Genomic DNA, 24540 nt, shown 5'->3' with positions numbered 1-24540 from the left:
CAGAGGGTGGTGGGCGTCTGGAACGCGTTGCCATCAGAGGTGGTAGAGGCAGGCACGGTAGATTTATTTAAGATGCATCTGGACAGATGCATGAGTCGGTGGGGAGCAGAGGGATACAGATGCTTAGGAATTGACCGACAGGTTTAGACAGTAGATTTGGATCGGCTCAGACTTGGAGGGCCGAAGGGCCTGTTCCTGGGCTGTAAATTTTGTTTGTTCTTTGTGCTTTATCCAAGGCTGGCCCTTCCTACCCTTGCTATCCTTGTTTTTGACCAGAATATCCTTCCCTTGAGCATTGTGAAAAATGTCTTTGAAAGTCCTCCAATATTCCTCAACCATTCCACCATGTAACTTGTGTCCCAGTCTAATTTAGCCAACTCCTTCCTCTTCCCATTGTAGTCTCCCTTGTTTCAGCAGAACACCCTGGTTTTAGATGGTGCTATTTCACCCTCCATTTGTGTCTGAAATTCGATCAGACTGTGACCACTCTTTCCGAGAGGATCCTTAACTATGAGATCATTAATTTTACCTGTCTCACTATACAGGACCACACACTCTTGTGAAGGGTCGGTAACATCCTCTTCAAGACTGCCTCTACAAATTGATTTGGCCAATCACTGTGCATGTTAAAGCCCGACCCCCCCCCCCCCCCCCACCTCCCCCCCCCCCCACCCCCCCCCACCCACCTCCCCCCCCCCCCCAGAATCCTGCCGTTCCATTCTTACATGCATCAGATCTTTTTCGATTGATCACCAGTGTCACTGTCGCATTATTACTGGGTGGTGTACGGACCATTCCCACCAGTAACCTCTTCCCCTTACTATTCCTGATCTCCCCACAAATGGATTCAACATTTTGCTCCTTCAATCATATATTGTCTCTTCCTTTGCCCTAATCTCATCCTTAGTTAAGAATGCGACCCCACCTCCCTGACCTTCTGCCTATCCTTCCTAATTACCTGGTACTCTTGGATATTTAATTCCCAGTCACCACCACCCTCCAACCAAGTTTCTGTTATTGTAACTAGATCATACCCCTTTGTCCTGATTTGCACAACAACTTCATTGACTTTGTTTCAAATGCTACAGACTTTCAGACCAAGTGTCCTTTTGCTCATTGTCCCTTTAGAATCTAACAGGGGACTAAGAACAGGAAGCTATGTGATACCATTTCCTGGCAGTGCAGGAACCCTGCAGCGGTCTGTCGGTGCGGTTTGTTCAGGTTTTGTGGTCTGCAGCCAATCCAGTCTCCTGGTCAGACCGACAGACCGACTGGAATCGAAGGTCTGAGCTCAGCAGCACCATCATCGGCACCAACGGCTTACTCATGACGAGCTAAGGCTGTGGTCACTAAAGGTACCAGAGAGCAGGTCTCATTTAACCCTTGAAGTGCTGCAAGAAACTGCAATACAGATCAAATTATAAAACCCGCAAAATTTTGGCAAAATCACTACACAGCTGGAAAGCATCAGATTTTCGACGTGAAATTATTTTGTTTCAACAAAGCGTTGAACTCAGTTTCACCCAGAATTCCTTTAGCTTTCAATTGACCGAGGTGACTGACTGAGTCATTGGTAGGTCCAGAGATAAGGGACACGGCAAAGGGTAAAGAGAATGATTGGTCCTGGGCTAACCTCAAACCCACTGGAAATGTCCCAAACAGACAAACTCTGTACACACTCAAAGGTTGGAGCAGTCGAGGATTCTAGGTCTGTACCAGATGGAGTTTAGACGGACCAGGGGAATCTGACCGAAGCTGAGAGGCCTGATTCCAGTGGATGTGGAGGAGGTGTTTCTATGAGTAAGAGAGACTGGGATCTGAGGGCACAGCCAGAGGGAAGGGATGACCCCTTAGAAGTGAGACAAGGAGGAACTTCTTCAGCCAGATGGTGGGGAATTTGTGTTACACATTGGTGCAGAGGACTGTGGAGGCAAGACATTGAGTGTATTTAAGACAAAGAGAGAGATAGGTTCTTAATTATAGAGTTAGAGAGTCATACAGCATAGAAACAGACTCTCCGACTTAACCCAACCATGCTGACCAGAATTTCTAACTTAATCTAGTTCCATTTGCCAGCACCCGGCCCATATCCCTCCAGACCCTTCCTATTCATATGCCCATCCAGATGCCTTTTAAATGTCGCAATTGTACCAGCCTCCACCACATCCTCTGGCAGCTCATTCCATACACGTACCACCCTCTGTGTGAAAAAGTTGTCCCTTCGGTCTCTTTTATATCTTTCCCCTCTCACCCTAAACCTCTGCCCTCTAGTTCTGGACTCCCTGACCCCAGGGAAAAGACTTTGTCTATTTATCCTATCCATGCCCCTCATAATTTTGTAAACCTCTATAAGGTCACCCCTCAGCCTCCGACACTCCAGGGAAAACAGCCCCAGCCTGTTCAGCCTCTCCCTGTCGCTCAAATCCTCCAACCCTGGCAACATCCTTGAAAATCTTTTCTGAAACCTTTCAAGTTTCACAACATCTTTGTGCTCCAAATGTGCCCTTACCATTTACAGCAGTAATATGATGCCCCAACTCCTGGACTCAATACTCTGACCAATAAAGTCAGGGGCACCAAATCACCTTCACAGCAAGGGGCTCAAGGGCAATGGGGAGAGGGGAAGGAGGTGTGATCAAACCAATGTAGGTACAATGGGCTGAATGGTGGCAGTGACAGGAGGATAATAACATTGGATACAGCTCCTGATAAAGCTGTCTCGACATAATCCCATCATCAACGATTGAAGGTGGGATTGTTTCATGTTTCTTGTATGTGACTGGAGGAGAGGGCAGCAGTTGGTATTCCCCGAGGGTGGAGACAGTTAAAGGGCACACTCACTGAGGTGGGCGCCGTTTCTATATGAGCTGCCGATGACTATGAAATCAGTGTCAATGTCATAAAACACCCACAAGGAAAATCAATATCCTGTTGGGGCTGGAAATCTGAAGAGTCAGACTGGAGTCAAAATGTCAACTCTGTTTCTCTTGCCACAGATGCTGCCAGACCTGCTGAGTTTCTCCAGCGCTCTCTGTGTGTTTTGCATAAGTCCACCTGGTTCACTAATGTTCTTTAGGGAAGGGTATCAGCCATCTTTACCCAGTCTGGCCTCCATGTAACTCCAGACCCACAGCGATGGAGCTGTTAAGGAATGGCTAATAAACATTGGCTGAGTCAGTGATACCCACTTGCTGTGAACCAATAAGAAATCAGGTCTAAGGTCAGTGCGTGTGGCTGGGTCACTGGGGACGCGGCTGTTGTGTCAACGCATGGTTTTCCTGGAAACGATTCTCATTTCTCCCTCTCCCTCTCTCCCCCTCTCTCCCCCTCTCTCCCTCCCTCTCTCTCCCCCTCCCTCTCTCTCTCCCTCCCTCTCTCCCCCTCCCTCTCTCCCCCTCCCTCTCTCTTCCTCCCTCTCTCCCCCTCCCTCTCTCTCTCCCTCCCTCCCCCTCCCTCTCTCTCTCCCTCCCTCTCCCTCCCTCTCTCCCCCTTCCTCTCTCTCCCTCCCTCTCTCTCCCTCCCTCCCTCCCCCTCTCCCCCTCCCCCTCTCCCCCTCTCTCTCTCCCCCTCCCCCTCTCCCCCTCCCTCTCTCCCCCTCCCTCTCTCTCCCTCCCTCTCTCCTCCTCCCTCTCTCCCCCTCCCTCTCTCCCCCTCCCCCTCTCTCTCCCTCCCTCCCTCCCCCTCCCTCTCCCCCTCTCTCCCCCTCCCCCCTCCCTCTCTCCTCCCTCCCTCCCCCTCCCTCCCTCTCTCCCCCTCCCCCTCCCTCTCTCTCCCCCCTCCCTCTCTCTCCCCCTCCCTCCCCCTCCCTCCCCCTCCCCCTCCCCCTCCCTTCCCCTCCCTCCCTCCCCCTCCCTCTCTCCCCCCTCCCTCCCTCCTCCCTCCCTGTCTCCCTCCCTCCCTCCCTGTCTCCCTCCCTCCTCCTCCCTCCCTCCCTCTCTCCCCCTCCCTCTCTCCCCCTCCCTCTCTCCCCCTCCCCCTCCCTCTCTCTCTCCCCCTCCCTCCCTCTCTCCCCTCCCTCCCTCTCTCCCCCTCCCTCTCTCCCCCCTCCCTCCCTCCTCCCTCCCTGTCTCCCTCCCTCCTCCTCCCTCCCTCCCTCTCTCCCCCTCCCTCTCTCCCCCTCCCTCTCTCCCCCTCCCCCTCCCTCTCTCTCTCCCCCTCCCTCCCTCTCTCCCCCTCCCTCTCTCTCCCATCTCTCTCTCCCTCCCTCTCTCCCCCTCCCTCCCTCCCTCCCCCTCTCTCCCCCCCTCTCTCTCCCCCTCCCTCCCTCTCTCCCCTCCCTCCCTCTCTCTCCCCCTCCCTCTCTCTCCCTCCCTCCCTCCCCCTCCCTCTCTCCCCCTCTCTCTCCCCCTCTCTCCCCCTCCCCCTCCCTCTCCCTCCCCCTCTCTCTCTCTGCCAGAATGTGTAGCTCGGAGCAGCACCTTGCCTCTGGTTGTCGTTCCCTTATTAAGAGGGAGCCGCCCAGCCCAGTGTCTGGCACTGACACAGGGAGCCAGCACAGCCCCAGTGCCTCACCTGATACCAGCCTGAGCTATGGCCCCAGACTGCACTCTCCCGCCCTGTTCCTCGCCTCGGCGGGTGTGGCGCCCTGTCACAAACATTTGGAGCCATGCTCTGGGTCCCTCCTGGACGAGTGTTCCTCCAAGTGTGAGTATGTTCTGAACTCAGTGCCCAAGCGGCTGTGCCTGGTGTGTGGTGATGTGGCGTCTGGCTATCACTATGGGGTCGCCTCGTGTGAAGCTTGTAAGGCCTTCTTCAAGAGGACCATTCAAGGTAAGGTCCACATTGGCACAGTGGGCACCCAGGGGTGTGGGCTGGTGTGGGGGGGTGGGGGGGAGACACAGTGAGCTGACACTGAGAGAGGGTGCTGTCCACTCTGAAGGAGAGGGTGAGGTGGCAGCAGCAGGGATGGTCTGGGTGCTGTGATCATTGGGGGCACCATCCGAGTGGGTGAGTTAGAGAGGGAGAGGTGGGGGCTGGTACAAATACAGCATTTTAAAGGCATCTGGATGGGGATAAGAATAGGACGGGTTTGGAGGGATAGAACATAGAATATGGAAAAATACAGCACAGCACAGGCCCTTTGGCCCTTGATGTTAATACCGACCTTTTATTCTACTCTAACATCAGACTAACCAACATACCCTTCATTGTACTATCTTCCATGGGCCTAAGCAAGAGCTGCTTAAATGTCCCTAATGTCTCTGACTCTACTCCCACTCCCACTGACACACACCCACCACTCTCTGTGTAAGACCATAAGACATAGGAGTGGAAGTAAGGCCATTCGGCCCATTGAGTCCACACCGCCATTCGATCATGGCTGCTGGGCACTTCAACTCCACTTACCCACATTCTCCCCGTAGCCCTTAATTCCTCGAGACAACAAGAATTTATCAATCTCTGCCTTGAAGACATTTAGCGTCCCGGCCTCCACTGCACTCTGCGGCAATGAATTCCACAGGCCCACCACTCTCTGGCTGAAGAAATGTCTCCGCATTTCTGTTCTGAATTTACCCCCTCTAATTCTAAGGCTGTGTCCACGGGTCCTAGTCTCCTCACCTAACGGAAACAATTTCCTAGCATCCACCCTTTCCAAGCCATGTATTATTTTGTACGTCTCTATTAAGTCTCCCCTTAATCTTCTAAACTCCAATGAATACAATTCCAAGATCCTCAGCCGTTCCTCATATGTTCGGCCTACCATTCCAGGGATCTGGAATGAACTGACCTCTGACATCTCCTCTCAACCTTCCACCAATCACCTTTAAATTCTGCCCCTCATGATAGCTATTTCCATCCTGGGAAAAAGACTCTATCTCTGCCTCCCAACATCTTGTTCACCTCTATCAAGTCATCTCTCATCCTTCTTCGTTCCAATGAGAAAAGCCCTCACTCCCTCAACCTTTCTTCATAAGACACACCCTCCAGTCCAGGCAACATCCCGGTAAATCTCCTCTGCACCCTCTCCAAAGCATCTACATCCTTCCTACAATGAGGTGAACAGAACTGAAGACAATATTCCAAGTGTGGTCTAACCAGGGCTGTACAGAGCTGCAGCATAACCTCATGACTCTTAAACTCAATCCTCCTGCTAATGAAAGCCAACACACCATATGCCTTATTAACAACCCTTTCAACCTGGGTGGCAGCTTTGAGGAATCTGTGAACATGGACCCCAATGTCCCTCTGTTTCTTCACACTGCCAAGAATCCTGCCTTTAACCCTGTAATCTGCATTCAAATTCGACCTTCCAAAGTGAATCACTTCACACTTTTCCAGGTGAACTCCGTCTGCCACTTCTCAGCCCAGTTCTGCATCCTGTCAATGTCCCATTGCAACCTACAACAGCCCTCAACACTATCCACCACTTCATGTCATCAGCAAACTTCCTAACCCACCCTTCCACTTTCTCATTCAAGTCATTTATAAAAATCACAAAGAGCAGAGGTCCCAGAACCGAACCCTGCGGAACCCCACTGGTCACCAAGCTCCAGGCTGAATACTTCCCATCTCTTACCAGGTGAGTTGGACCGAAGGATCTGTTCCTGTGCTGTATGATTCTATGACTCTATGGGAGCAGTTTGATGTGAGAGACACATTCCAATCTGCCAAGGTAGAGGAGCAGAGCTTGGGAATAGGCAATAATCTGAGATTTGGAAACCTTGCTCTCTTCTGCTCCCCTGCATCCTGACCTGCAATTTGAACACAAAACTCAGCATCGGTCTGGACAAGAGGAAGGAGGGAGGTGAAGGCCACTTGGCCCAGACGGCCTATTTGCGGTAAGTCTAGCAAAGCCAGAATTTCCTGGATGGTGCCAGAGGCTGGGAATGGGAAGCAACTGAAATATGGGACATTCGGAAGCTGTTCACTTTCAGGGAGAATGAGGTTTAATGCAGAAAGTCGAAGAAAGGGACAAACAGACAGTATGAGAATCAATGAACAATTTACCTGAAAATGAATCAAAGGGTCTTGTGCAGGTAACGTCACACAGAGCTGCTCATTGGAGACAGGTGGGGCTGAGCAAGGACCAGGTCAAAACAATGACGGCAGATACTGGAGACCAGATTCTGGATTAGTGGTGCTGGAAAAGCACAGCAGTTCAGGCAGCATCCGAGGAGCAGCGAACCAACTATCCACTGACACAAAATGGAGCATTATATCATGTGACATTATGGCGCATGTTCTTTTATGTAGGAAATCCTTTGATACACTGTTTGCAATGAGTTGAAAACACTAATGTGTGTGTGCAAATTCTCCAGAATGTTGGTGCAGTGTGAAATAAACAATAATTGTGAAAACTTGGATGACTTAGGCAATTTCAAGGCAGTTAGTATCTCATTAACTTGCTGGATTTATTTTTGAAGTACCAGGAAGGCTAGTAGAGGGTAATTCTGTGGAGGTGGTGTGTCTGGATCTCCAGAAGGGGTTCGGTATCGTGCCACACAACAGCACCAAGAGGAAGGTATCTGCAAACTGAATCAAAGGGGCTGTAGCTCCCTGGATACACTGTTGGCAGAGGGATATGGAGCAGGGGTGGTAGTCAATGGATGTCCTATGGACTAAAGGGCCGTTTATAGAATCATAGACACATACAGCACAGAAGAGGCCCTTCAGCCCATTGGGTCGGTGCCAACCCATCTACACTAATCCCACTGTCCAGCACTGGGCCCACAGCCGTGAATGGTTTTATGTTGCAAATGCTCATCCAAGGACCTACCCTCCCATTCCAGATTCCCACCACCCTCTGGGTGAATAAAATTCCATAAATATCCTTCAGACCTGCTGCATTTCACTTTAAAATTGTACTCCTTATTTTACTGATGGTTTGACTAAAGGGGAACAGCTGGTTTCTATCCCCCTGGCCGTGCCCTTGGGTCAGATCCCTCTCCACCCTGTCTCCTCTGAGGTAAACAACTGAAGCTTATCCAGCCTCTCCCCATCCCAGGGAACATCCTGGTCAATCATAGAACACAGAACATTACAGTGCAGTACAGACCCTTCGGCCCTCGATGTTGTGCCGACCTGTCATACCAATCTGAAGCCCATCTAACCTACACTATTCCATGTACGTCCATATGTCTGTCCAATGACGACTTAAATGTACTTAAACTTGGTGAATCTACTACCGTTGCAGGCAAAGCATTCCATACCCTTACTACTCTCTGAGTGAAGAACCTACCTCTGATATCTGTCCTATATCTATCACCCCTCAATTTAAAGTTGTGTCCCCTCGTGCTCGCCGTCCCCATACTTGGAAAAAGGCTCTCCCTGTCCACCCTATCTAACCCTATTTTTATCTTGTATGTCTCTATTAAGTCACCTCTCAACCTTCTTCTCTCCAACAAAAACAGCCTCAAGTCCCTCAGCCTTTCCTCATAAGACCTTCCCTCCATACCAGGCAACATCCTGGTAAATCTCCTCTGTACCCTTTCCAAAGCTTCCACATCCTTCTTATAATATGGTGACCAGAACTGTACACAATATTCCAAGTGTGACCGTACCAGAGCTTTGTACAGCTGCAGCATAACCTCCTGGTTCCGGAACTCAGTCCCTCTATTAATAAAGGCCAAAACACTGTCTGCCTTCTTAACAACCCTGTCAATCTGGGTGGCAATCTCCTCTGTATTTAGACTGAGTTTATAGTGAGGGCTCAGTGCTCATTCCACAGTTTATTGGCTGAACAATGACCCAGACTTGGCCGTGCTGGGATCATTCTGGTGTGTGTGGGACCAGTGGGCACCCCCTATGCCAGAGGCTTGGATCTGCTCCTGAGGAACTATCACCCTCACCCGCTTCCAGAATAGGGACCAGGACAGTGAGTGGGACTCAGGGACTCCCAGGCTGTTTCTCCTGGACTGACCAAGCTTTAGTCTACTCTCCTGCTGCCTCCCCTCAAGCTGCTGAGCTGGTGCTGAAGGTACTGGGCACTCAGTCCTTATTCTCAGTGTCTCCTCTCTCTCTGGGATATCCTGGAGACAGGTTCCGCAGCTCGTTGGAAACCAGAGGCTGCTTCACACTCGAGACAGGTTTGTCTCTGATTCTGGAGATGCTGAGACCTGTATAAACAGGGCCACGTGCTCATTCTGCATCATAGAATCGCCACGCTGCAGAAAGAGGCCATTCTACCCATCGAGTCTGCACTGTCAGGGGGGATTTGAACCAGACATTTTCTTAGAAATTCACTCATGGGAAGTGATAGTCACTGCCTGGGCCCAGCATTTCCTGCCCGTCCCTAGTTACCCCTTGAGAAGGTGGGGGTAAGCTGCCTCCTTGAACCGCTGTAGGTAGACCCACAATGTTCCTTAGGGATGGAATTCCAGGATTCCAGTGATACTGAAGGAACAGCGATATATTTCCAAGTCAGGATGGTGAGTGGCTCAGAGGGGAGCTTGCAGGGGGTGGTATCTGCTGCCCTTGACCTTCCAGATGGTTATGGGTTTGGAAGGTGCTGTCCGAGGATCTTTGGTGAATTTCTGCTGTGCATCTTTCGGATGGAACACACTGCTGCTACTGAGCGTCGGTGGGGGAGGGAGTGGATGTTTGTGGATGTTGTGCCTATCAAATGAGCTGCTTTGTCCGAGATGGGGTCAAGTTTCTTGAGTGTTGTTGGGGCTGCACTTATTCAGACAAGTGGGGAGTATTCCATCACACTCCTGACTTGTGCCTTTTAGATGGTGGACAGGTTTTGGGGAGCGAGGAGGTGAGTTATTCACTGCAGTATTCCTAGCCTTTGACCTGCTCTTGTAGCTACTGTTTTTATGTGGTGAATCCAGTTGAGTTTCTGGTCAATGATAACTCCCAGGATATTGACAGTGGGGGATTAAGTGATGGTAACACGTTTGAATGTCAAGGGGTGGTGGTTAGAAATATCTCTTATTTGTGATGGTTACAGCCTGGCATTTGTGTGGCGCAAATATTACCTGCCACTTGTCAGCTCAAGCCCCTGAACATGGACTGTTTCAGTATCTGAGTTGTGAATGGTGCTGAACATTGTACAGTTATCAGCGAACATCCCCACCTGTGACCTTATGATGGAGGGAAGGTCAGTGATGAAACAGTGAGCAATCAAGTGGCAGGGGGAGGGAAACCTGAAGGGGAAGGCAGAAGTGAGAGAAACCAGGATGGAGATGAAAGATAGAAAAATAGAAAGCAAGACAGAGAAAACAAAGAGGAGCTTTGGAAACTGTTGGGGGGGACAGCCTTGCAGGTGTAAGCTGCAGTGAAGGGGTCTGTGGCTCTGAGATTCAGAAGGGAAAGGGGGAGAAGAGGAGAGCACTAGTTATAGGGGACTCTCTAGTTAGAGGGACGGACAGGCGGTTCTGTGGACATGGGCGAGACTCTCGGATGGTTTGTTGCCTCCCAGGTGCTAGGGTCCGAGACGTCTCGGACCGTGTCTTCAGAATCCTTAAGGGGGAGGGTGTGCAGCCAGAAGTCGTGGTACACATTGGCACCAACGACATAGGTAGGAAGAGGGGTGGGGAGGTCATTCAAGAGCTCAAGGAGTTAGGCTGGAAGCTAAAAGCTAGGACAGACAGAGTCGTCATCTCTGGGTTGTTGCTGGTGCCACGTGACAGAGAGGCAAAGAATAGGGAGAGAGTGCAGTTGAACACGTGGCTGCAAGGATGGTGTAGGAGGGAGGGCTTCAGGTATTTGGACAATTGGACTGCATTCTGGGGAAGGTGGGACCTGTACAAGCAGGACGGGTTGCACCTGAACCAGAAGGGCACCAATATCCTGGGGGGTAGGTTTGCTAGTACTCTTCGGGGAGGTTTAAAACTAATTTGGCAGGGGGATGGGATCCGGACTTGTAGTCCAGCAAGTAAGCTAGCTGTGTGTCAGGATGTCCAAGACTGTAGGGAGGCTGTGGAGAAGGTAGCACTGACAGGAACTACTTGCGGACACGGAGATGGGCTCAAGTGCGTATACTTCAACGCAAGGAGTATCAGAAATAAGGTGGGTGAACTTAAAGCGTGGATTGGTACCTGGGACTACGATGTTGTGGCCATCACGGAAACATGGATAGATGAGGGACAGGAATGGCTGTTGGAGGTTCCTGGTGACAGATGTTTCAGTAAGATTAGGGAGGGTGGTAAAAAAGGAGGGGGGGTGGCATTGCTAATTAGAAATGGTATAACGGCTGCAGAAAGGAAGTTTGAGGGGGATCTGCCTCTGGAGGTAGTATGGGCTGAAGTCAGAAATAGGAAAGGTGCAGTCACCTTGTTGGGTGTTTATTATAGGCCCCCCAATAGCAGCAGAGATGTGGAGAAACAGATTGGGAAACAGATTTTGGAAAGGTGCAGAAGCCACAGGGTCGTAGTCATGGGCGACTTCAACTTCCCAAATATTGATTGGAAGCTCTTTAGATCAAGTAGATTGGATGGGGCGGTGTTTGTGCAGTGTGTCCAGGAAGCTTTTCTAACGCAGTATGTAGAGTGTCCAACCAGAGGGGAGGCCATATTGGATTTGGTACTCGGTAATGAACCGGGACAAGTGGTGGGCTTGTTAGTGGGTGAACATTTTGGTGATGGTGACCACAATTCTGTGACTTTCACCTTGGTTATGGAGAGAGATAGGTGCGCACAACAGGGTAGATTTTACAATTGGGGGAAGGGAAATTACGATGCTGTAAGACAGGATTTGAGGAGCATACGTTGGGAGCATAGGCTGTCAGGGAAGGATGTGGTGGAAATGTGGGACTTTTTCAAGGAACAGATACGATGTGTCCTTGATATGTATGTACCGATCAGGCAGGAAAGAAATGGTCGTGTGAGGGAGCCTTGGTTGATGAGGGAGGTTGAATGTCTAGTAAAGAGGAAGAAGGAGGCTTACATAAGGTTGAGGAAACAGTGTTCAGACAGAGCAGTGGAGGGATACAGGACAGCCAGAAGGGACCTGAAGAAAGGGATTAGGAGAGCTAAGAGAGGGCATGAAAAATCCCTGGCGGATAGGATCAAGGATAACCCCAAGGCATTCTATGCGTATGTGAGAAACCTGAGAATGACGAGAACGAGGGTAGGTCCGATCAAGGACAGTGGTGGGAGACTGTGTATTGAGTCGGAAGAGATAGGAGAGGTCTTGAACAAGTACTTCTCTTCAGTATTTACGAACGAGAGGGACCGTATTGTTGAAGAGGAGAGTGTGAAACGGACTGGTAAGCTAGAAGAGATACCTGTTAGGAAGGAAGATGTGTTGGACATTTTGAACAACTTGAGGATAGACAAGTCCCCCGGGCCTGACGGGATATATCCTAGGATTATGTGGGAAGCAAGAGAGGAAATTGCAGTACCGTTGGCAATGATCTTCTCGTCTTCACTGGCAACTGGGGTGGTACCAGGGGACTGGAGAGTAGCGAATGTTGTGCCCCTGTTCAAAAAAGGGAATAGGGATAACCCCGGGAATTACAGGCCAGTTAGTCTTACTTCTGTGGTAGGCAAAGTAATGGAAAGGGTACTGAGGGATAGGATTTACGAGTATCTGGAAAGACACTGCTTGATTAGGGACAGCCAGCACGGATTTGTGAAGGGTAGGTCTTGCCTTACAAATCTTATTGAATTCTTCGAGGAGGTGACCAAGCATGTGGATGAGGGTAGAGCAGTGGATGTAGTGTACATGGATTTTAGTAAGGTATTTGATAAGGTTCCCCATGGTAGGCTTATGCGGAAAGTCAGGAGGCATGGGATAGAGGGAAATTTGGCCAGTTGGATAGAAAACTGGCTAACCGGTTGAAGTCAGAGAGTGGTGGTAGATGGTAAATATTCAGCCTGGAGCCCAGTTACAAGTGGAGTTCCGCAGGGATCAGTTCTGGGTCCTCTGCTGTTTGTAATTTTTATTAATGACTTAGATGAGGGAGTTGAAGGGTGGGTCAGTAAATTTGCAGATGATACAAAGATAGGTGGAGTTGTGGACAGTGAGGAGGGCTGTTGTCGGCTGCAGAGGGACTTAGATATGATGCAGAGCTGGGCTGAGGAGTGGCAGATGGAGTTCAACCCTGCCAAGTGTGAGGTTGTCCATTTTGGAAGAACAAATAAGAATGCGGAATACAGGGTTAATGGTAGGGTTCTTAGTCAGGTGGAGGAACAGAGGGATCTTGGGGTCTATGTACATAGATCTTTGAAGGTTGCCACTCAGGTGGATAGAGTTTGTAAGAAGGCCTATGGTGTATTAGTGTTCATTAGCAGAGGGATTGAATTCAAGAGTCGTGAGGTGATGTTGCAGCTGTACAGGACTTTGGTTAGGCCACATTTGGAGTACTGTGTGCAGTTCTGGTCGCCTCACTTTAGGAAAGATGTGGAAGCTTTGGAGAGGGTGCAGAGGAGATTTACCAGGATGTTGCCTGGAATGGAGAGTAGGTCGTACGAGGATAGGTTGAGAGTTCTCGGCCTTTTCTCGTTGGAACGGCGAAGGATGAGAGGTGACTTGATAGAGGTTTATAAGATGATCAGAGGAATAGATAGAGTAGACAGTCAGAAACTTTTTCCCCGGGTACAACAGAGTGTTACAAGGGGACATAAATTTAAGGTGAAGGGTGGAAGGTATAGGGGAGATGTCAGGGGTGGGTTCTTTACCCAGAGAGTGGTGGGGGCATGGAATGCGCTGCCCGAGGGAGTGGTAGAGTCAGAATCATTGGCGACCTTTAAGCGGCATTTGGATAAGTACATGGATGGGTGCTTAATCTAGGTTAGAAGTTCAGCACAACATCGTGGGCCGAAGGGCCTGTTCTGTGCTGTATTGTTCTATGTTCTATGAGCAGAAAATAAGGTTCGAGGGTATTATATCTGAATACAGGAGTTATTCAGAATAAGATGGAGAAACTATCAGCCCACGTCATTCTAAGTGAGTGTGATGGGATGTGATTATGGAGACTTGGTCATGTCCTTGGCTGTTCAATGTTTAGGATGGACAACAAAACAGAAAAGAAGGTGAAAGATGAGATCTGTGCAGTCGTGAGAGAGGATGTTGGTGTCGGAAATCTCCATGGGGACTGAGTCTGGTTAGAACGAATATCCGACAAGGGGTGGAGAACACGATTGGGATTTGACAATAGGCCTGAACAGTCGAGGTGAGGCAGGGGATGGTCTTTACAGGGACTTTGTGATCTATGCAATGATTTGATTGATTTATTCTCATGTGTACCAAAGTACAGCGGTGATTAAAAGAAATGAAGGGCAGAATTAAACAGGTGTCATATAAAATTGCTGGAAAACTTGGCAAGGCCTAGGACTGGGAGCAGCTTGGAATTTAGAAACATAAGACCAAAGAGGTTGATTAGTGGAGAAGAAAATAAAGTATCAGTGAAAACTTGTAAAGCAGAATGTAAGGCTTTCTACAGTTATATAAAAATAAAAATGTTAGTGACACCATATGTGGGCCACTTCCAATCTGAAATGGAAGAATTGATCACAGATGCAGAGTGATAAAGCACAAAGGGAGGCCATTCAGCCCATCATGTCTTCACCAGCTTTCGGAATGAGTGACCTGGTGTCGCGCCATTTTTCTGCCTTTTCCTCAGACACTTGAACGTTAACATCAGTAATCACAGAAGGTGACAGCAGATAAACAGCTGCGTTAGTTCTGTTTTCACATAATTTCCCAGAGAGACTCGGGAGGCTGGAATAAAATTAAATTAGTAAAATGAAAATGTCCTGGAAAAACCGATTGGGAGTATTGTTGGCACCACATCCTCAAACATCGTCTCCCTCCAGCACCAACAGTCAGGAGCAGTAGTCTGTCCCATCTACACGGTTCACTGCAGACAATCCTCGACCCTGATCAATTACACTCTCGCCTTCGGCCACTGAATCTGGGAATAAATTTAATCACCATCTTCCAATCTTCAGAGGATTCTGGAACAGTGCCATCTGATTGGACAGTGGCAAATGTAACCCCATTGTTTAAAAAAGGAGAGGGAGGGAGAAAGTCGGGAATTATAGACTGGTTAGCCTAATATTGGACAGAAAATGCTCGAATCAGTTCTGTCAGATGTGATAACAGGACACTTAGAAATTCCTAACAAGGCTTGGCATGTGGCTCAGTGGTTAGCACTGCTGCCTCCCAGCACTAGGGACCCAGGTTCGATTCCAGCCTCAGGTGACTCCCCGTGTCTGTGCAGGTTTCCTCCGGGTGCTCCGGTTTCTGCCCACAGTCCAAAGATGGACAGGTCAGGGTGGATTGGCCATAGGAATTGCAGGATTACAGTGATTAAATGGGATGCTTTTTGAAGGTGTGAACTCGATGGGCTGAATGGCCTGTTCCCACACTTGAGTGCTTCTATGATTAGCCATGGTCAGTGTGGACTTATGAAAAGGAAATCATGTTGACAAACCTCCTGGAGTCATCTGAGGATGTAAGGTACAATAGATAAGGGAGAACAAGGGAATGTGGTTCTGGCAAAGATTCCCATTGAAGTTAGTCTGCAAAATGAAAGCACATGGAGTTGAGGTCATCTCGGTCATGGATTGAGAATCGGTTGTCAGTCAGGAAACAGAGAGCGGGAATAAATGGGCCTTTGTCAGATCGGCACCCAGTAACGTGTGGGATACTGCAGGGATCTGTACTTGGGATCTGACCTCCGCTAGATCACTGTCTCAGGAACCAAAGGTACCATTTTCTAAGTTTGCTGAGGATAGCTTGACATGGTAAAATCGATCAAACCGCGGGTGCTGTAAATCAGAAACAAAACCTGAAATTGTGGAAAAGCTCAGCAGGTCTGGCAGCATCTGTGGAGAGAAATCGGAGTTAACGTTTCAGGTCCCAGTGACCCTTCCTCAGAACTCTGATTTCTGATGAACTCTGATTTCTAGCCACAGACACTGCCAGACCTGCTGAGATTTTCCACAAATTTCAGGTTTTACGTCAGCACAGTGTAAGTGTGAGATTGTAAGGAGGTTTCAGGACGGTTTAGACTCGTTGAGTGACAGTGTGGTTTAATTTTTAAAAAAGTGAAGTAATCCACTTTGGTCGGATAAAGAGTATTATTTAAGTAGAGAGAGAGGGAGGGAGGGAGGGATTGGGAAATGTTGATGTACGAAGGAGCCTTGAGTGTCCTTGTACACCAGTCAGTGAGAACACACAATGCACCTTCAGTAAGGACCTCTTCACCTGACCTATTCACCATGTGATGGTACACCTCAAGAGTAGGTGGGTCTTGAACCTAGCTCAGAGGCAGGGATACTACGGAAGGCAAATGGAATGTTGGTTTTTATTGTAGGAAGGGTTCAATACAACAGCTAGGAAGTCTTACTGTAGCTGGTCAGGGATTTGGCAAGATCCCACCTGGTGCACTGTGTGCTGCTTTGCCCTCCCTATTTGGGAAAAGCCCTCCCAGCTGTGGAGAGAGTTCAGCACAGGCTCCCCAGCCTGACCCCTGAGGTAACACGGGTTGGTCGTGTGGGGGAGAGGTTGTGTGGACTGGACCTGTACTCACTGGAGTTTATGACAAGGACAGGGATCTCAATTAAAAGGCTGGGATTGGGACAGAGTTGGTCAGACTGGTGCAGGAAGGAGGTCTCTCCTGGTCAGTGTATCCAGACAATGGACTGTCATCTCGGGGAAACACAGTGACGGCCATTTTGAACTCACGAGGAGAAATACCTTCTCTCTGGTGGAGGTGAAGCGTAGCATTCTCCAGCACAAAAGGTCATGTAGGTGAGGTCACGGAATATACTCACAAGAGCAATAGACTTCTAGAGACGACAGGTGTCTGTGGGGGGTGGGGGGGGGAATTGAAAGTATAGTGTGGAGATAGAAATCATGTTTGATAGCAGGAGAAGGTTTGAAGGGCTGAATGGCCTGTTCCTGCTCCTAGTCACCAAATATTTGCCAATTATAGAACCATAATCACTCTGGGTCTGGAGTCACATGCAGGTCAGACCAGGTAAGGACAGCAGTTTCCATCCCTGAAGGACATTAGTGACCCAGATGGGGTTTCCCAATAATTCAGTTGTTATTTCAACAGACTTGATTAGATCTTTATTCCAGATGAACTGAAATATACTGATGACACCATTGGCTTGAACTGCCTGACTCTAGCTCATTACCCCAAAATACTGGGTACAAGTCACATCCTGTTCCCACAATGTTCCCATCACCATAAGTAAACGCTGATCTGTAGCAACCACTGTGTTCAAAGTTAATATTAATATTAATTATCAAAATTAACATTGCAGATTACATCCACGGTACGTTATAGTATTCTGGTTCCAGCTGATGGTCTCCATGGACAAGTCCAATCCCAGAGTGAACTGTGGTTCGATAGATCACATATTGAATTTTCTGTAGTCGGTTATCACAGGAGTTAGGCATGAGGCTGCAGATGTTCTTTAACTACAAAACACAAGAGAAAGAATATAACACCCACAGGACCATCGGGTCAGACAGTACAGAGGGGACCCTTTGGCCAGAGGACCATTGGAAATAGGGACAGCAGATGACCATTAATGCCACCATTCAATCAGATTACAGCTGATCCAACATTCCTCATCTCCACCCTCCGGCCTGTTCCCCTATAACCCTGATCCAACATTCCTCATGTCCACCCTCCTGCCTGTTCCCCCATAACCCTGATCCAACATTCCTCATCTCCACCCTCCTGCCTGTTCCCCTTTAACCCTGATCCAACATTCCTCATCTCCACCCTCCTGCCTGTTCCCCTTTAACCCTGATCCAACATTCCTCATGTCCACCCTCCTGCCTGTTCCCCCATAACCCTGATCCAACATTCCTCATCTCCACCCTCCTGCCTGTTCCCCCAAAACCCTGATCCAACATTCCTCATCTCCACCCTCCTGCCTGTTCCCCTTTAACCCTGATCCAACATTCCTCATCTCCACCCTCCTGCCTGTTCCCCCATAACCCTGATCCAACATTCCTCATCTCCACCCTCCTGCCTGTTCCCCTATAACCCTGATCCAACATTCCTCATCTCCACCCTCCTGCCTGTTCCCCCATAACCCTGATCCAACATTCCTCATCTCCACCCTCCTGCCTGTTCCCCCATAACCCTGATCCAACATTCCTCATGTCCACCCTCCTGCCTGTTCCCCCATATCTCTGATTCCCGGAATGATTAAGGATCTATCTATCTCGGCCTTAAATATCCACGCGGACTCTGTCCCCTCAGCTCTCTGTGGTAAGGAGTTCCAAGGGCTGACAATCCTCTGGGAGGACGCATTCCTCCTTATATCACAGTGACTCAGTGGTTAGCACTGCTGCCTCACAGCGCCAGGGACCCGGGTTCGATTCCCCCCTCAGGCGACTGACTGTGTGGAGTTTGCACTTCTCCCCGTGTCTGCGTGGGTTTCCTCTGAGTGCTCCGGTTTCCTCCCACAGTCCACAGATGTGCAGGTTAGGGTGGATTGGCCATGGGAAATTTCCCATAGTGTTAGGAGCATTAGTCAAGGAGAACTATTTTTCAGAGGGTCAGTATGGACTTGTTGGGCCGAAGGGCCTGTTTCCACACTGTAAGGAATCTAACCTAATCTCAGTCTTAAACTGGAGCAGCTTTATTCTGAGACTATATCCTCTGGTCCTAGACTCTCCCCTGGGGGGAAACATCCTCTCAGCATTGACCCTGTCATGGCCCTTAAGAATTTGATACGTTTCAATGAAATTGCCTCTCATTCTTTGAAACTCCAGTGAGTACAGTCCCAATCAGTTTAACCTTTACTCATGAGACAATCCCTCCATTGCAGGGATCATCCCTGGTGAACCTTCTCTGAACTGCCTCCATGAAATTATATCTTTCCTCAAATAATGAGACCAAAACTGCTCACAGTACTCCAGATGTGGTCTCACTGGCACCTTATACAGTTACAGTAAGACTCCCTACTCTTATACTGCAACCCCTTTGAAATAAGGCCAAGATTCTGTGTCTTCCTGGTTCCCTGCTGTCCCTGTGTGTTGCAGCTTTCTGCAGATTTTCTCCATTTAAATAATATTCTATTCTTCTGTTCTCCCTTCCAAAATGAACAACTTCATATTTTCCCAAATTATACTCCATTTGCCAGGTTTTTGCCCATTTACTTAGACCATAGAACAATCCAGCGCAGAACAGGCCCTTCGGCCCTCAATGTTGCGCCGACCTGTGAACTACTCTCAGCTCATCCTCCTACACTATCCCATCATTATCCATGAGCTTATCTAAGGATTATTTAAATCTCCCTAATGTGGCTGAGTTGACTACATTGTCAGGTAGGGCATTCCACGCCCTTACCACTCTCTGTGTAAAGACCCTGCCTCTGACATCTGTCTTAAACCTATCACCCCTCAATTTGTAATCACGCCCCCTCGTACACACTGACGTCATCATCCTAGGGAAAAACTTTCACTGTCTCCCCTATCTAATCCTCTGACCATCTTCTACTTCTCGATCGAATCCCCTCTTAGCCTTCTTCCTTCCAATTAAACCTATCAAAGTCTCTCTGAACCCATCAAGTGTGCACCAACCATCCTACACCAGACCCACAATCCTGCATTCAGCTCAAAGCCTTGAATGTTATGACAATTCAGAATGTTTATCGCTAAACTGCTCCATTCCCGGTACCATCCTGGAGAATCTCCTCTGCCCCCCCTCCTCCAGTATAATACCATCCTGCCTATAGTGTGGCGACCAGAACTGCCCACCGTACTCCTGTGCACCAACCATCCTACACCAGACCCACAATCCTGCATTCAGCTCAAAGCCTTGAATGTTATGACAATTCAGAATGTTTATCGCTAAACTGCTCCATTCCCGGTACCATCCTGGAGAATCTCCTCTGCCCCCCCTCCTCCAGTATAATCCCATCCTGCCTATAGTGTGGCGACCAGAACTGCCCACCGTACTCCAGCTGTGGCCTCACTATAGTCCTGTTCATCTCCAGAATCACCTCCTTGCTCTTACAATCTATGCCACAACTGATAACGTAGTGTCCCAATGTCGCCTTAACCAGCCTATTAACCTGCTGTACGTCGTACAGGGATCTGAGGACAAGCTCCCCAAGATCCCTGTGTCCCTCTGAGATTCCCAGCATCCCTCTGAGATTCCCAGTGTCCCTCTGAGATTCCCAGTGCCCCTCTGAGATTCCCAGCGTCCCTCTGAGATTCCCAGTGACCTTCTGAGATTCCCAGCATCTCTCTGAGATTCCCAGTGTCCCTCTGATATTCCCAGTGACCCTCTGAGATTCCCAGTGTCCTGTCCTTCATTGAGTGCTCCCTTGTCCTGTTGCTTCTTCCAAAGTGAATCACCTCACAGTGATCAGGGTTAAACTCCATCTGCCCCTGATCTCCCACCTGACCAACCCGTTTGTATCCTCCTGTAACCTCACACCTTCCCCCTCCCTGGCAGCCTCCTGACCAATCTTTATGTCACCCACAAACTTATTTACGCCCCTGCCCCTTTTAGTGGTGCACACTTGATGGGTTCAGAGAGATTGTGATTGGTTTAATTGGAAAGAAGAATGTTAAGAGGGGATTTGATAGAGACATACAAGATGATCACAGGATTATTGTCCCAAAATCACCCATTCCAGCAAATCACTCCCAGAGAAATCTCACTCCTAACTCAGCTCTTGTAAGTTTTTACTTAACTGACCTTTCCTCATTTCTTTTCCTTAAACTGTTAACACTATTTTGTTATGATTCCTTTCTGAGACTTTTAGTAATTCTGATAGCCCAAACTTTCTCAATTCTGCCAGCTTAGAGATTTCTTCCCAGACTCCCCTGACTTGGAAGCTGCAGAGACTTAATCCTGTTCCCACTGCAGTGGCTGCATTCCTGGACTCATCTTTCCAGCAGGAACTGGGCTCTTCTGAACTGAGCTGAAAAAGTGTTGCTGGAAAAGCGCTGCAAGTCAGGCAGCATCCAAGGAACAGGAGAATCGACGTTTCGGGAAGAAGGGCTGATGCCCGAAACGTCGATTCTCCTGTTCCTTGGATGCTGCCTGACCTGCTGTGCTTTTCCAGCAACACACTCTCGACTCTGATCTCCAGAATCTGCAGTCCTCACTGTCTCTTCTGAACTGAGACCTTGAACCTTCTTTTCTGAAGTCAATACCCAAATGAATGGCCTGAACATGTTTACCCTGTCTGTCATAAACTCAACAGCATGAACATATTATCCATTAACACTTCAGGAACCTTTCAGTCAGTTAACTGAATCTGCATGCCTTCTGAGAAATGACGTATTTAGGTCATTGTTCAAGCCACTTTCCTTTCAAAAGTAAAAACCTCACAGGACTAACCCAAACTCTCCTGCCATGTCTTTTTAAAATCTAAATTCCAGAAAGGATAATATTATATATGTTTTCACAATATTAATGTGAGAACTTTCTACATAACGTGGGAGAGATATTCTCCACAATGTTCCCAAAGCACTCTCCACAATGTGCAGGATCTGAACTGACAATAATTGCAGAAAGGTTACCGTGCAGGAAGAGGCCATTCAGCCCAAAGGACTTGCACTGGCCCTTCAGTTGAGCATCGGAACCCAGTGACAATCCCCCACTTTATGCCTAGACCTTGGAATGTTACTCCTCTCCAAGTTATCGTCCAATTCCCTTGAGAATGTGCATTATAATTTACAATTTCTAAACTGTTGGAAGCACTACATAATGTATTTCTAATCCATTTATATTGATTAAATTAGGCATTAGAAAGTGCAAAGGAGTTTGAACTGTTTTGATTAATCTTGTTCAATGTTAAAGGTTTCCTTAATAATACAGGGGATTTTCATTGCGATGTTTTTGGAATAAACTGTACAACATGTATAGGGATTGGTTAGCTCAGTTGGCTGGATGGTTGGTGTGTGATGCCAACAGTATGGGTTCAATTATTGCTCCAACTGAAGCTATTATTGGAGATCTCTCCCATTGCCTGAGGCATGATAACCCTTAGGTTAAACCTCCACCAGTCAGCTCTCTCTCTCTCTCTCTGAAAGAGCAGCTTTACAGCCCAGTAGGAATATTGTGAGTTTACCTCCACAATGTGTAAACACCAAGGTAGACCATGCACTGCATTAGAAAGAGCCACTGGTTGTGTGGAGTAGACTGTGCTGGGAACGGTGGATGTAATGTGTGGGAACTGCAACTTGTGTTGGGAAGGAACATTCTGTGTCATGTGATTGTGACAGTTTCCAGAAATTGTTTGGGAACTTACACAGCAATCCCTCCTGGATGTCATGTTGGAACAGTGTCTGGAATGTTTTCAAAAGATTCTGTTGAGTCACAGATATTCTGTATCCTGTTTGGAAACTCTCCCTAATAAGAGGCTCTTGATGGAAGCTCACTCAATAAATGTGTTGGACTCTCGCGTTAATGTCTTCGAAACAAAATCTCTGATAAATTGGGAAGATCATCTTCACATCATTAGGAGCTGAAACATGGATCTCGGATTTTCTGTCTCCACTGTTTGACCTGCTGAATATCTGCAGCAGCTCGTGTTTGATTCGGGACTTACTTTCTGTAATGTAACGGGAAGCTTCATGTTTGTGAATTTGTAACCCTTTGTAATTTTGATAAATAATTAGAAGGAGGACGTGCTGCCAACTCTTTCACCTCCTGTCAGTCCACGTGTTGAGTGTGCTCCAACTGCCCTCCACAATGACTTACTAACATTCCACACAGCATTCTGTAAATCCCTCAAAGAAACGTTCTGTGTTTTACAAACGGCAGTTAACCTGATAGGAACTTTTTCCAATGTGCAGGAAAGCAGCTCCAGAATTTGTGTAGTTTCTGTTTCTCGAACGTTGACTCCAGTGAGTGGTTATCACTCCCCAATACAATCAAAACATTCTCTGTAAAAAGAGAGAAATATTAGTGACCAATTCCTCCCGGTAGCTTCCTTTAAAACAAAACAAAACCAGACTCTGTTAGGAACATCATGTGCTGGTGCCGGTGTTGGACTGGGGTTAACAAAGTCAATGGTTTTAGTGGAAATCATAAGCTTTCGGAGTGATGCTCCTTCATCAGGTGATGTGGGATTACAAGCTGATGTCCTGAGACTTGTGACTGTTAGGAGCAGTTACAATGCACTACAAGGAACACAGCAAATTAAAATCTCGGAACTCTCAGGGAGATCATTCCTAAACTGTACTCAAGTCATTCATGGTCATGTGTAGGAATTAATGCAATCATTGTCAAATTTGTATAAAGAATGGTGACCTTCCATTGGCCAACACAATAAATTGGATTAGACAGTGTAGAGGGAGTTTTACTCTGTATCTCACCCCGTGCTGTCCCTGTCCTGGGGGTGTTTGATGGGGGGGAGGGGAGGGGGCAGTGTAGAGGGAGCTTTCCTCAGTATCTAACCCCCATGTTGATGAGAGTGGATGGTGGTTGGGGGTGGGGTGGGGTGCTTTGGTGTGTTCTGGGAGGTGCCCAGGGTAACGTGTTCTGTGCTTTGCTCCAGGTAACATTGAGTACAGCTGTCCTGCCACCAATGAGTGTGAAATCACAAAACGGAGGCGTAAATCCTGCCAGGCCTGTCGTTTTATGAAGTGTCTGAAAGTAGGAATGCTGAAGGAAGGTAAGAAAAGGAGACAGTGATCAAACATCACCCTGCACTCCCCCCCCCCCCAACCACCATCACACACAGGGGGTTAGATACAGGGTAAAGCTCCCTCTACACTGTCCCCCCATCAAACACTCCCAGGAACAGGGACAGCACGGGGTCAGATACAGAGTAAAGCTCCCTCTACACTGTCCCCCATCAAACACTCCCAGGGACAGGGACAGCACGAGGTTAGACACAGAGTAAAGCTCCCTCTACACTGTCCCCCATCAAACACACGCAGGGACAGGGACAGCACGGGGTTAGATACAGAGTAAAGCTCTCTCTACATTGTCCCTCATCAAACACTCCCAGGACAGGGACAGCACGGGGTTAGATACAGAGTAAAGCTCCCTCCACACTGTCCCGATCAAACACTCCCAGGACAGGGACAGCACGGGGTCAGATACAGAGTAAAGCTCCATGTTGATGTCAGATGCGTCTATAGAGTAATCTAACCTGGGAACAAAATTCCCAAAGACATTGCTCATGGAGAAGGGAGAGACCAAAGCGAGAAGTTAAAATTCCTGCTGGGTTTGGATCAGCGCGTGGGGTCGGACAGGATCCTCGGGGTCAGGGTCCTGGTGGGAACAGGCTGTGTGGAGCTCTGGGCATTGTGGGATAGCCTGTGACAATGTGGGATATCCAGTGCCCATGTGGGTTTAGCCAGTGGCAGTGTGGGATTGCCAATGGCAGTGTGGGATAGCCAGTGGCCGTGTGGGATAGCCAGTGGCAGTGTGGGATAGCCAGTGGCCGTGTGGGGTAGCCAGTGGAAGTGTGGGATAACCAGTGGCAGTGCGGGATAGCCAGTGGCAGTGTGGGATAGCCAGTGGCAGTGCGGGATAGCCAGTGGCAGTGTGGGATAGCCAGTGGCAGTGTGGGATAACCAGTGGAAGTGTGGGATAACCAGTGGAAGTGTGGGATAGCCAGTGGCAGTGTGGGATAGCCAGTGGAAGTGTGGGATAGCCAGTGGAAGTGTGGGATAACCAGTGGAAGTGTGGGATAGCCAGTGGCAGTG

General features: G+C 48.6%; 1 protein-coding gene across 1 annotated transcript; it reads left to right on the top strand.

Annotated features, from left to right (window-relative positions):
- Positions 1-4397: 4397 nt before the first annotated feature.
- LOC140472307 (steroid hormone receptor ERR2-like) lies at positions 4398-23518 on the top strand. The gene is made up of 2 exons (XM_072567481.1): positions 4398-4770; positions 23382-23518. The coding sequence occupies exons 1-2, from the start codon at positions 4398-4400 to the stop codon at positions 23516-23518; spliced, it is 510 nt and encodes a 169-aa protein (XP_072423582.1).
- Positions 23519-24540: the final 1022 nt, after the last annotated feature.

The sequence above is a fragment of the Chiloscyllium punctatum genome, unplaced genomic scaffold (assembly GCF_047496795.1).
Source record: "Chiloscyllium punctatum isolate Juve2018m unplaced genomic scaffold, sChiPun1.3 scaffold_295, whole genome shotgun sequence".
Taxonomy (NCBI): domain Eukaryota; kingdom Metazoa; phylum Chordata; class Chondrichthyes; order Orectolobiformes; family Hemiscylliidae; genus Chiloscyllium; species Chiloscyllium punctatum.
The sequence above is the reverse complement of the archived record's forward strand: the minus strand, read 5'-3'. Positions and strand labels throughout refer to the sequence as shown.